The 13,949-nt window shown below is 39.5% G+C and overlaps 1 protein-coding gene across 5 annotated transcripts in view; it reads left to right on the forward strand.

The window, feature by feature from the left end:
* CTNNA2 (catenin alpha 2) overlaps nt 1-13,949 on the forward strand; it is a 1,323,879-nt gene that overhangs the window by 1,216,325 nt on the left and 93,605 nt on the right. For all 5 annotated transcript variants that reach the window (XM_043917729.1, XM_043917730.1, XM_043917731.1 and 2 more), the window contains 2 exons: nt 504-660; nt 5,510-5,710. In XM_043917729.1, coding sequence (XP_043773664.1) covers nt 504-660; nt 5,510-5,710 — 358 coding nt within the window. The remainder of the gene's footprint in view (nt 1-503; nt 661-5,509; nt 5,711-13,949) is intronic.

The raw sequence follows: 13,949 nt of genomic DNA on the forward strand, positions 1-13,949 counted from the left end.
TGCCTTGTCCTCTTTCCTCTTCCTGGAAAGTGCTACTCATCATTCATGGACATTTCCAGTTCTGCCTTTCTCAAAAAGAACTGCTAATTGCTCCAGTCTCTCCAAAGTTACTGTAGTGATTATTGTCTTTTCCACCCCTATTGACTTTTTCTACTTGTCTTGAATTGTTATTTCAACACTCCATATCTATTCACTTTGTCTCCCTCACAAAATTATATGCTTGTACGAGGAGAACAAGAGTTATATTTCTGCCCCATCTGTGCTAAAAAGACTTGGTTCAATATACACTTTTGGAAACCTATATCTTAAAAAAAGAAGAGCAAACAAAAGACTAGTATTTGATAACCTACTCCATCTTTCATGTTTTGATTGTCCTCCCAAACACTGAGAATCCCCTTATCTGCCGAAGCTGCAAGGTCCAGGGTTTCAACATGGTCTTTGACTTGCTTTTCCTCTTTTGATGAGTGTAATCCATATGTCCATGGATTATTTCTAACAAATAGGTCATCAACGCCGCTCTCACACTGGCTGCCCGGCCGCAGAGCAAAGTTGCCCAGGACAACATGGACGTCTTCAAAGACCAATGGGAAAAGCAAGTTCGAGTGCTGACAGAGGCTGTGGATGACATCACCTCAGTGGATGACTTCCTTTCCGTCTCAGGTAATCACAAACGGGCCCTTACAAGGTAGTTGAAGGAAGAGAACAAGATGAGATGAGGAATATCTTGCAAGTGTCATGGGTCTGTGTTTCAAGTGCTCTCCTTGACCCTTTGAGCTTTCAATCGTCTCTGCAACTGTGATTGTAACACCCTCTTGAAAATTTGTCTCTGCTGTGCACATTATTTCAAGACATCGAGTCAAAATATTTGGGGGGAAAACACAACTTTCTGATTATAGATATTAGAAACCTGAAAGATTGTTTAAGTAGATCTAGGCTCCTTTCTAGTTCCTGGAGTTTTTAAAATAGGATGGCCTTTGCTGCATCTAAATCACTCATCTAAAAAAGTGTGGGATATGAGATTGGTTATGTTGAAAAATCAAAAAAATCAATTAGTTATCCCAATTTGCCTGTGTTAAGTACCCCCGCCCCCCCTCCCCAGCCCTGCCCAAGTGAATGAAGTTACGTAGGTTTTTGATAAGCTGGGAAAAAAATTTTAGCCACCAAATGAACGCATTAGGAATCACTTAGGAACTATTGAGGTTTTGAGCACTTGACCCTGAAGTTGTGGAAGGAAGTGAAAATAAACAGAACTCATCATCACTGGAAATTGTAACTTAATGCTTTGTAGATGAAGCCAGACTGAAGGATGGCAATCCACTCCAGTATTCTTATCTGGAAAATCCCATAGGCAGGCTACAGTCCATGGGATCACAAAGAGTCAAACATGACTGAGCAACTAACACAAGGGATGTTAGTACATTTGAATAACCATGTAGTCAATTTTACCTTTAACAGGGCTCATCAATGCTGTTTCAAAAGTGGGCTACCAGCCAGCTCATAGGCCTTTTTCCAAACAGATTTGGCCCAATTCATATAGAGAAGTCTCTGTGGGAGCATGAGGAAGGAGGTCACCAGAAGTCTCAACTCCCTTGTGAGGCATTAAAATAACCAAATGGCTCTTAAAAATTCAAATTAACCAGGTGTTGACTCTACCCAGAGGTGTATGGAAATCATACCTGCCAACTCATGTGCCCTGGCCTTGACCAGAGCTTACCGAGGTCTGAGAGGGAGGGGTTGCAGCACAACTCACGGGATCCAGGCTGATGGAGCCTGACTGCAACAAAGGGGAAGGGATTTCTGGGGCAGGCTTAGTGTATCTGGGAACTTTTCTCTAGTTGTAGTCTTTCCATTCACCAAGAAACTGACAATGAATTCCCACTAGGCTTGTATTTAAAGCTTGTCTAATAGTAGTACAGTTGAACCTGTAGATCTGAGGGATGATGGAAAAGCCAACTTTAAAATCATGGAGGGAAAGTCGAGGGAGATGGGAAAAATGAGCCAACACACGCTTGGTGCTGTCAATTTTAAAAAAATGCATAACATGAGAATGGCGGATTAAGTTTTATTTGGGCAATGAGGGCTGCAGCCCAGGAGACAGCACCTCAGATAGCTCTAGGGAAACTGCTCCAAACAGGTGGGGGCAAAGGATAGTATATGTGTGACTTTGGTAAAGGGGGAGTACATGCAATTAAGCTCGTATTTAAAAGTTTCTGCTGGTCTCATGAAGCTTCTGCTAGTCACGAGAAACAGTTGTCACCATGAAGGAATTTAGTGCTTTTCTAGATATGAGGCTTCACTTTCACTTTTCACGTTCATGCGTTGGAGAAGGAAATGGCAACCCACTCCAGTGGTCTTGCCTGGAGAATCCCAGGGACGGGGGAGCCTGGTGGGCTGCCGTCTCTGGGGTTGCACAGAGTCAGACACGACTGACACAACTTAGCAGCAGCAGCAGATACGAAGAGATACAAGAATTGGGCTCATAAAATCAGCTCCTGAGACTATCTGACTATCTGAGGACCTGCACTACTAGTTTTTCCATGAGAACAGAGTGCCTCATTTCTGCTCTCCTCCCTGCACTCCTTCAGGGGTGTTGGAGGTCAGCAGCTGCAGCAGCACATGATTGAATCCTTGTAGAGTAAATGACAAGCACCCATGGCAAGTGCCAATTCGTAGTTGACAGTATCTGTTATTTGTCTGATTTTCTGCTATTTGCTTTCATTCTCACCAAAATTTTATGTCAGTTATCACTATTCTGAATCTTCCTTTGAGAAAAGTAAGTCACTAACGTGTAGGTAACTTGGCAGAGGTGGAATTATAATCCAGATTATCCTCTTTCCAGAATCTATATAGTTCTCAGCAAGTCTGGATAGAAGGGTGTTTTACCAGCTTTTTGCAGCTCCCTTCCCCACCTCCAATCCCCTCCTCTCTCCTGCCCTGTACTACTGTGGGTCCACTCTCTCTTCCCTTTTAGAAACCTGACTTGTTTTTCATTCCCAAGGTGCTTTACTTTTGATGACTTGTCAAAGCGGCTATTCATTTAAACATACCTGGGTCCAGGAGTTGGCTGATAAAGAATTCAATGCGTTGCCATTCATGGAATTTTTTGCTTCCCTGATACATGAGTCCTAACAATGCAAAAGATATCCAAGAAGTGCATGTCTCAGAAGATGCTTAGAAATTGTTCGACTAGGCATGTTGGGGATCCGAATGATGAAGAACAGAAGACTGGACACCAAGACTGAGATATTTCTTGTTTCTAGTCAATCTTTGCCAGGATGGGTATAAGGGTCCCCAGAAAGGGAGAGGGGGACTCCAATCAGCCTCAGATCTCATATAGCAATCCTAACAGCCCCTGGAAATCTTACTCTGCTCCCCTCCCTATTTACAAATGAATAGAAAATATCTACATACTACCTTTCTCAAAGAGGAGTCATTTCAGAACTTAAAACTTTCCCAACCTACCCTTTTCTTTAAATGCACGTACAGAAATTTCTGAGGGTAGAAAAAAGCCGGGCAAGGAGTCTTATCTCAGGCTGTTTCAATAACGCAAAGCTTCTCTTAATTTTCTTCCACCGGGCCTGCCTCTCTGCCACCTTTCTCCCTGCTGTGCTTTTGTGCATCTCATTATTACCAGCAACACGAAAAGGCTTTGGCTTCCGCTGATAACGCTGTACGGTCCAACCGCAGTGGTACAAGTGCGGTGGCATGCCATGACAGGAAAAGGAACAGGCGCTGTCAGGAAGCCGGCCTTGGCAGGACCCGCTGGAGCGTGCCTTTGGACTTGACAATCGGAGGCAGCAGGCACCTTTCCACAGATGGGCTTGACAAATAATGACACAGCCCACTCTGTCCTGCTGGTAGACTGTGGATGCAGCCCAATAGTTGGGGAAACTACTTCTCATCTCCTCTATAAGCTGGAGCCAAAACATTTGCATCAGTAAACTGCAGGTTTGGCCCAGGAGATATTTTGGAATGGCATTAATGGCATTTTATGTATCAGTTTCTTCTTAAGGGAATATCTATTCTGGCAGGAAACTCTATTTTGGAGGCAAGAATAAAAAAGGTTTTTTTTAAGGGATAGTTTTGTTTTTCTTTCTTTTTTTCATGCTACCTGAACTTGTATGTCTGAGTGCTTAATTTGTCCATATGAAAAGCAGCAAGTTTGGGGAGCAATGATGCTAGCTATTAACATTATAGGAGCGAAACCAATTTTCTGATGTGGTCTGGGCTCATAAAAAAGTGAAACGACTGTGTTAGAGCACTTAAACTTTTCCCACTGGGCAAAAACTACCATTTTTAATAGTGTCTTAAAATGAGCGTCTTGGCTTTAACCATGTGACAGTTTAATTCTTGGGTTTGGCTCACAAAATAACAGGCATCTAAGATCTGAAAAAGCTATTAACTCAATCCCATAATGTCTGGAAGTTTTGTTTTGTTTACCTCTTCCTCTTTCATTTACTTTTTTTTTTAACTCCAGGGTCTTGAGTTTGTTCCCTTAAAACATTCACAGACTGAACTTTGCTTATGATTTTGGAAACTGTAGTTTTAGAGCTAATAATAATGCAGTCATTTGGTCATCAGTGATTTAACATGATTACATCTTTTCTGAAAGAATAAGGCTGCAAAAATTTAAGGAAGTTTATCACAAACTTATGTTACCGGCAAATCTTTTATGATTTTAAAAACTATGCTTCACATTCAGGCGTAACATCCAAAGTACCTAAGGGGTTCACCCCCACAGTGTAACCCTCTCTGAAATGCACATGCTTTCTATTATTACTTTCCCTTCTATGTTGTTTTCTAGTTGGAACATCATCCCTCTATCTCCTTACTTAATGAATTCTTTCTCTTGGAAATACCTTAGAGTAAAAATATATAATTGTCCCCTTTCAAAGGACATATTTATTCAGTATTTCTTCTTTTCTTTTGGAATGTTTATTATGTATTTATTTTTGGCCAAGCTGGGTCTTCATTGCTCCTCGAGCATTTCTCTAGTTGTGATGAGGGAGGGCTACTCTCTAGCTGTGGTGCACGAACTTCTCATTAGAGTGTCTTCTCTTGTTGTAGAGCACAGACTCTAGGGTGCACAGGCTTCAGTAGTTGTGGCACACAGGCTTTCTTGCCCCACGGCATGTAGGATCTTCCCGGATCAGGAGTCAAACCTGTGTCTCCTGCTTTGGCAGGCAGATTCTTTACCACTGAGACACAAAGGAAGCCTTCCAATTGGTTTTTAAGTATGTCAGTGACATAAAGGGCTTCCCTAATACCTTAGTCGGTACAGAATACTCTTGCAATGCGGGAGAGCAGGGCTCGATTTCTGGGTCAGGAATATTTCCCTGGAAAGAGAAATGGCAGCTCACTCCAGTAGTCTTGCCTGGGAAATCCCATGGACAGTGGAGCCTGGCAGGCTAAAGTCCATGGAGTCGTAAGAGTCAGACACAACTTAATGACTAAACCACCACCACCAGTGATATAAAATCATATAAATGTGGATATGTCCTCTCCACAGAAAACCATATCTTGGAGGATGTGAACAAATGTGTGATCGCCCTTCAAGAAGGGGATGTGGACACTCTGGACCGGACTGCAGGGGCCATCAGGGGCCGGGCTGCTCGAGTTATACACATCATCAATGCTGAGATGGAGAACTATGAAGCTGGTGTTTATACTGAGAAGGTGCTGGAAGCTACAAAACTGCTATCTGAGACAGGTAACCATGGATATTAGATTCGACCAAAATGTCAGACCCATGATGAATTTCCATACCTGAATAAATCTGTTTCATTGTTTCCTGTAGATCTTTATGCTTCTAAATCACACATGATCATAAAATTGGTGCTCTTTATTTCTTGGGTTTGAATTGGAATACTTTAGCAGAATCACAATTTATTGTTGCAGTATATACTACTCTACAGTTTTTGTGTATAATCATTTGATTCTCACAAGAACCTTATGAAGTAGGCAGATTTTTTATTATCTCCCATTATGAATATGAAAATGGAATTTTGAATGAGATAAGAGACTGGAAAAAGGTCACGAGTCTAGAGAATAGTGAGTATGTGATTGGAACTTGGAATTTCGAACTTGTAAAGCATTTCTCTGTCTGTTTCTTGAGAAGATGTGACTATGAGAGAGGACCACGCACAACCAGGGAAAAGCATAAAGGCTTCCAGTAGTACATGGATATGAAGTGGTCATAGGAGGTAGTGGTTACTGAAAAGGGGCTAGACTTTCAGTATATGCCCAACTCCACTGGTGAAAGTCTGCATATCTTCTTTCAGGGGTACCTGGCTGCCCTCTGGGGAATCATGGTCATGATGAGAGATACTTACTTATGACAGAGAGCCTGCCATAGCTCTCTAATGCACTGAGATGGAAAAAATACTTGTTTCCACTGAGTTAACACAATAGCCCATAACTTTGGATAGTTATGTCAGCGACTGACCTATTTTCAGTAGTTTTTGCCCTGATATAACTGATATCTCTTGGCTTCAGACCCTTTCTAAAGTTCCTCATGTCTTGTGTTTTGATATGTACGTGTCTTAGTTGCTCAGTTGTGTCTGGCTCTTTGCGATCCCATGGACTGTAGCCTGCCAGGCTCCTTTGTCCATGGAATTCTCCAGGCAAGAATACTGGAGCGGAGTGCCATTCCCTTCTCCAAGGGATCTTCCCGACCCAGGGATCAAACTCAGTCTCCTGCACTGAGGGCAGATTCTTTATTGTCCGAGCCACCAAGGAAATCCATTAATATATGGGGGAATGAAAGTAGAAAAAAAGTCCAAGGAAGGAGAAAAGATGAATAGAATTTAACTCTATATGTTGGCTGGAGTTATGAATGGGTAACAAATCCAGTTCTATGTATACATAGAAGGAACTCACCTCAGCTTCAGTGGGAATTGTCTCTGGTCTGTACATAGATTTTGGAGCTCACTAGGCTTTTAAAAACAGACGTATCTCTGAAAAGTCAGATATAGCAGTGTTCTAAGTTCTACATGGTAAGACATATTAGTAGAAATATGTTTCCTTCTACAGGGAAAGGATATTTACAGACTTCTGTCTAGTCTAGAATAGCAAGAAGAAACAATATGTAAACAGACTTTGGTTGCTCGCTCTGAAATACATGCAGAAAGGGAATAGGGTCATATCACATGGGTCATATCACCCATATCTAGGGATTGTTGCTCTTGAGAAGCCTGACAGACTTAGAATTAGAAATAATAATGACAATAATACAATATATCTACATTTTAACTAGGGGCTTCCCTGGTGACTTGGACTGTAAAGAACTTGCCTGCAATGTGGAAGACCTGGGTTTGACCCCTGTGCCAGGAAGATCCCCTGGAGAAAGGAATGGCATGGTGGAGTGGACCAGTATTCTTGCCTGGAGAGTACCATGGACAGAGGAGCCTGGCAGGCTACTGTCCTTGGGGTCGCAAAGAGTCGGACACGACTGAGCCACTCACACTTCCACATTTTAACTGGTGCTTCCCTGATGGCTCAGCGGGCAAATATCTGCCTGCAGTGCAGGAGACGCAGGAGACATGTTTGATCTCTGGGTCAGGAAGATCCCCTGGAGGAGGAAAAGGCAACCGGCTCCAGTATTCTTGCCTGAAAAAATCCCTAGTGGGCTACAATCCAAAGAGCTGCAAGGAGTCAAGTCAGACATAACTGAGCGACTAGGGCCCTCTGCCCCCCACACAGTTTAATTAACTGAAATTCAGCACTATTTTCTTTCAAATAGACTTGCCCTTTGCATTCACTAGAGCAACACAGTTCAAGTCATACAGTGCTTCTTTACTCATTAAAAAAAAATTAGAAACAGGTATTTTTGGGCTTCCCTGATGGTGCAGTGATTAAGACTTCCACTTTTCAATGCAGGGGATGTGGGTTCAATCCCTGATAGGGAAGCTAAGATCCTACATGCCCTGGGGCCAAAAAACCGAAATAGCAAACAGAAGCAATATTGTAACAAATTTAATAAAGATAGAAAGGCTTTTATAATGGTCCCCTTCAAAAAAAATCTTAAAAAAAATTATTTTACTCTCCTGTATATGCTGTTTTTTTTTTTTTTTTTCCTTCCCATTCACCCTTAAAGGGACCCTCTCACATTTCTGCAGTTCTCAGTTCCTGACCCATTGCTTCTATTATGTTATGAAGTCTCAGCTTCATGGGGCATATCTGATACATAGCAGCATTCCCTCCAATCTGACACTGACTGAAGAGTATCCAAGAAGGATGGAGGACATGGAGACAAAATTCTCAGCTCACAACTGTTTGGAAAGATGATTGTAGCAGATGACACCCAGAGCCAGTTTACATGTGACTTTGTGCACACAAAAACTTCAAACGTTGTTTAAGAGACATTCTGGAACTTTTTCGTATTGCATCTTGGAGTGCTTTAATGAACAGCAGGAGTGGTACCCGTGGGATCAAAATCTACATAAAGGCAAGGACAGTGTGCTTAGTTGAGTGAAATATTTTAACATAATTTTCACCCAAAGTCTTAAAATGTAAATAGTATTCTGGTTGAATTTTTTTAATGAAACAGAGCAATCTATCCTGGATTATTGTTGCTAATCAAGATTTTGCCCTTATTTGTTAATTTTCAGATCTTTAAAAATTATCATCTCAGCCTTTCTTTTGCAGTGATTGAATAATCTCAGCACTCAACTAAAGGCACCTTTCTGCTTCTGATTTCCCCATCCAAGTCTTAATTGAAAAGAAAAGAAGAGCAAGGCATTTAGATTCTTTCTGTTTTTCAGCCTCTATTGAAAATCACTAGGAAAGCAGCCAGGTAAAAGAGACTGAAATAGACAGATTATAAATAACTAGCAGAAAATACAGGAATACATGTCAAGGAAATGTAGATATTAGTGGGCTAAGAACTAGAATATATAAGGTATATAAATTATTTTCCTCCTATCCTCAATGGTTCTTTTCTTCCTTAAACAAGAGCAATATTGTTTCTTTATGGGTAACTAGAGAGGTTGTCAAAGAAATGAAAGCAGAAGTTTAGCTGTTAGTAGGACAATTGACATATACACTGATTCCACATGGAGGAAGAATGCCTCTGTTTGTCATTGCTATGATGAAAACCTGGCTATCTCATGTAGAACATGAGGTTTAAAAATGCATAATACAATGTGACTTAGGCTTCCCTGGTGGTTCAGTGCTAAAGAATCCTACCAATGCAGGATATGTGGGTTTGATTCCTGGGTTGGGAAGATCCCCTGAAGAAGCAAATGGCAACCCATTCAGTATTCTTGCCTGGGAAATCCTATGGACAGAGGAGCCTGGCAGGCTATATATAATTCATGGGACCACAAAATGGTGACTTAATACCTAGAATTTCTCTGTAAGAAATGATTAAATATACAAGCTAATAAAAAACTTTAGCAGTTAATTCACTGGTTGCTAATTAGAATTATTGGGGAATGTACTAGAGACATGGAATTTGAGGAAGAACATAAGGTCAGTTCTGGACTTATGGTTATACAGAGTTTTGTTGGTTATATAGATTTTATAAAATGGAATAGGCCCTTTGTCTGTGTCTGGCTATGCTTAGGAGATCCACATCCTCAAATAAACGCTCCTATGCTGGCACTATTTGTAATGAACCTGCCTGCAGGAGATATAAGGGACATAGATACAATCCATGGGTCAGAAAGACCCCCTGGAGGAGGGCATGGCAACCCACTCCAGTATTCTTGCCTGGAAGTTGCTTCAGTGGTGTTTGACTCTTTGCGACCCTATGTACTATAGCCCACCATGTTCCTCTGTCCATGAGATTCTCCAGGCAAGAGTACTGCAGTGGGTTGCCATGCCTTCCTCTAGGAATCTTCCCAACCCAGGGATAGAACTTGAATCTCTTATGTCTCTTGCATTGGCCGGGTAGTTGTGGGGTGTTCTTTATCACTCATGCCACGTGGGAAGCCCCCCAAACTCCTATTCAGATCACTAATATCCAAATTTCTACCTTTGGGCTAATGTTTTGCTCCTGATTTTTTTTTTTTAATTCTTGTGCAGTCACTTTTTTTATACAAGTTTATCAAACTTTGTCCTGAGAGTACATTTTATTTTGGGGAGAGAACACAGGACAGTGGGCAAGCAGTGGAAGGTACCAAGAAAAGGGAAAAAAGGAAGAATCCAGGACATGGAAGACAGATCACTATGTTTTCTCTTGCCTTGTCACAACCTGCCAGGTTCTGCCCAGTTTTATTTCTGAGCTGTTAGATTGAAGACTCTAAGGCAGATGTTCTCAGCCTCTGTATTTTTGACATTTGAGTCTTGGTAGTTCTTTCTTGGGGTGGAGGGAGCTATCCTGTGGATTAAAGATGCTTGGCATCCCTGGCCTCACCACACTAGATGCTTGTAGAACCTCTTCCTTTCCCACTTCAAACTGTGACAAAGGTGGCTCTAGACATTGCTAGATGTTTTTGGGGTGGACAAAATAATCCTCACTTAAGATAACTGCCACTAAGTGGCTAAAAACTGAGAAAGTTCCAAAGAGTGACAAGATAGTTTATATTTTATTTTTGATAAATTGCTTAGTAAAGAGTAAGTAAATTGTTTTGAAGTGTATGTTTTGTTTTGATATGAAAGCTGAGTTACTTTTGAAAACACAATTTTGTGGATTATTAGTATGTTAAAACTTTAGGGTGACATTATATAAAAATTTGCCTATTTATTTTTTATAAATCTAATGTAAGCTGATGAAAGCACCATAAACCTGACGTACATCAGACCCACTAAATACTTACGTATTTAATTGCCTCTTTAGTAAAAACTGAATTATAGCAAATTGCCAATAGTTTGGTAGTGAATGCACACCCAATGAGATCCATCTCTAGAGATCTTGTTTGCAAAGTCAGGTGGCTCTGGAAAGTGGAAGAGGGTGTACCTTCAATAATGTTATGCTTAGATATACAGAGAGAAGCTCATTCTTCACTGAACAGATTACGTTGAAATGCCATTTTTGTAAATTTGATGGCTGATGCAAATTTGTGGCAATGTCTATACCATCAGGTTGGGAGATCTTTGGAACCATGCCATCAGTTCCTTCTTCAGAGGGGACCAAAAAAAGGATATTAAAAAATAAATCTCTTTAATGAAAATTCTATTATTAATCACTTCATATATGACAATTAAAATTCCATTATTTTGGAGAACACGTGGACCAAACAGATGGTGTAATTTTTTTTTTTTTTAAATCAAGACTTGTTAAAGAGCAGTTAAATGTTCACAGAAATATTGAGGGGAAGGTATCAAGATTTTCCATATTCCCTTCATTCTGCACATGGAGGGTGTCTCCCATTATCAACATCCTCTACCAGACTGGTACATTTTTTACCCTTGATGAACCTACACTGAAACATTATAATCACCCAAAGTCCACAGTTTACATTTTGGCTCATTCTTGATGTTCTATATTTTGTGGTATTTGGACTAATGCATAATGGCATACATCCATCATGATGGTATCATACAGTGTGTTCTTCACTGCCCTAAAACTTCACTGTACTTTATTCATCCCTCTCCCCCTCCCAATCCCCTGACAGCCACTTGTCTTTTTACTTTTTCCATAATTTTGTCATTTCTAGAATGTCATATAATTGGGATCATATAGTTTGTAGCCTTTCAGATTGACTTTTCTAACTTAGTAGAGATGATATAATTTTTACTTTCATACTTCTGTTAAGTAAAGTTTTCCTAAGAGAGTTTTTTTTTTTTTAACATCATTTCTATGTATTTTGCCAAGAAAATGTAAGAGGAACAAATAGAAAGTACCCAAACTGGATATGATAATAAGGGATACCATTGTGTTAGTACCATGTAGATAATGAAATCCAGTTAAGGAGTCAGAAGAACTCCATTCCTTGACTTCTACCAAATAAATGTGACCTTACATAAATTAGTTAATGCCCCTGAGCCTCAGTTTGATGTTTTGACATCTAAGCCTAATCAATATTGTTATTTTGTTTATTTGTGTTTCACTGTTTCCTTGCTTCCTGATGACTGAACCCAACATGGACAATCATTGCCCATGAATCCTCTGAATAAACCCTCTGCTCCATCTGGACAGGTGTATTCATTTTTCTCCAGGCAAAACACATCCATGCTGTTCCCACTTGCTTTGCTGCATCTTCACCATTTTTTCCTCCTCCTCTACATCTGTGTATTGAAATTATACTTATGAGCTGACTCAAGTTTCAGTTGGAGGCAACGAGGATCTATTTCTGAGTCTGATGACATTTAATACGTCTTCTTCAGTATCAGTGGTCCACAGAAAGATTGTCAGTTCTTAGAGGCAGATGTTCTTATACGTGCGTAGGGCCTGAACTTGGATCATCACACCATTAGATCCCCTGGAGGAGGGAATGGCTACCCACTCCAGTATTCTTGCCTGGAGAATTCCATGGACGGAGGAACCTGGCAGGCTCACAAAGAATTAGACACAACTGAGCGACTAACACTTTCACTTTTTTCAGCTTTAATATGTATGTATTGATTAAATGAATACGAAAAATAGGATATGATTTTTATTTTTTCAGTAGAGAATATGTCCACTAGCAGCCTAGGGCTTACAACTCAAGTTTCCAGGATTAAGAGAGACACTTCCTTTCACCTGCTTTTCTGCATATCAAAGGAAAATAACCTTATTGGCCAGTGGGGGGTATGCTTATTTCACTTGATCTGATTTCTTTTTTTTTAATTGTTCCACTCTCAGAAATTAACAGAATGAATGTACAGAGAAGCAGAAGAATATGTTGTGTGCTAAGTTGCATCATTCATGTCCAACTCTTTGTGACCCTATGGACTGTACCCCGCTATGCTCCTTTGTCCATGGGATTCTCCAGGCAAGAATACTGGAGTGGGTTGCCAGGCTCTCCTCCAGTGGAAGAATATAGTAGACCCAAAATACATTATGAACCAATTCAATGTAATTAAGATTTATACAATTTTCATACAAAGGTAGGATAAAATTTTATTCAAGTTCCCATAAACTAGGAGACACTGAAACATATCCAGAGACATAAGACCGGGTGCAGAAATTTCATGATCTAAAGGTACAGATCATACAGAGTCTGTTCTCTTATTATTTTGAAATTATGTTAGAGATCAATATCAAAAGATATTTGAAAATAACCCACATATTTTAAAGTGCAGTATGACATTTACCAAGTGAGATCTTTGACTTAGCTATCAAAAGTCTCAATAAAGTTAAAAGACTGAGAAAACACAGAGGATGATTAAAGAGAAGCATTTAAATGAGAAATTAATGTTAAAATGAGAAATTAGTATCAAAGATACTATAAAGAAATCCATGTATTTGGAAATTAAATGCCCACTTTTAAATGAGGGGTATACCTAAGAAACCTTAACAAAGAAAATTAGAAAATATTTGTAATAGAATAAAAATGAAAAGAAAATTTACCAGAATTTGTTGCACGCAGCTGAAGTTGCTCAATGCAATTAAATACAATGTGTAGTCTTAAATAAGGTATGAAAGCAAATAATGAATATGAGCATAAAATTTTGTGTGATTTGAGCAAAATTGTTACTTTAATAATGCTGTGTCACATGTTAATTTCCTGTTTTTATTTTTTTACAACATAATATTTCCTTATATTCTCAGAATTGGATTAGAAGTTTCAAGCTTCATTCAAAAAAATTTTTTAATCACTAAGATAATAAACTTTCTAGACTTTTAGCAGTAATACTAGATGCCAAAATACATGGAACTATATCAAAATTTTGTTTGAACATAAATTAGAAATCTAGCATTCTGTTCATACTAGGTTAAACAAGTAGAATTGAAATATCATAAATTTTTAGATGGGCAAAAATTCCTAAGTTTTCTAAAATATTATACATTCTCTATTTACATATATATATGTGAAAACTTTCTGTTATGCTTAGTAAAGTCTTGAGAAAGAACATTAAAAAAA

This window comes from Cervus elaphus, chromosome 11 (assembly GCF_910594005.1).
Source record: "Cervus elaphus chromosome 11, mCerEla1.1, whole genome shotgun sequence".
Lineage (NCBI taxonomy): Eukaryota > Metazoa > Chordata > Mammalia > Artiodactyla > Cervidae > Cervus > Cervus elaphus.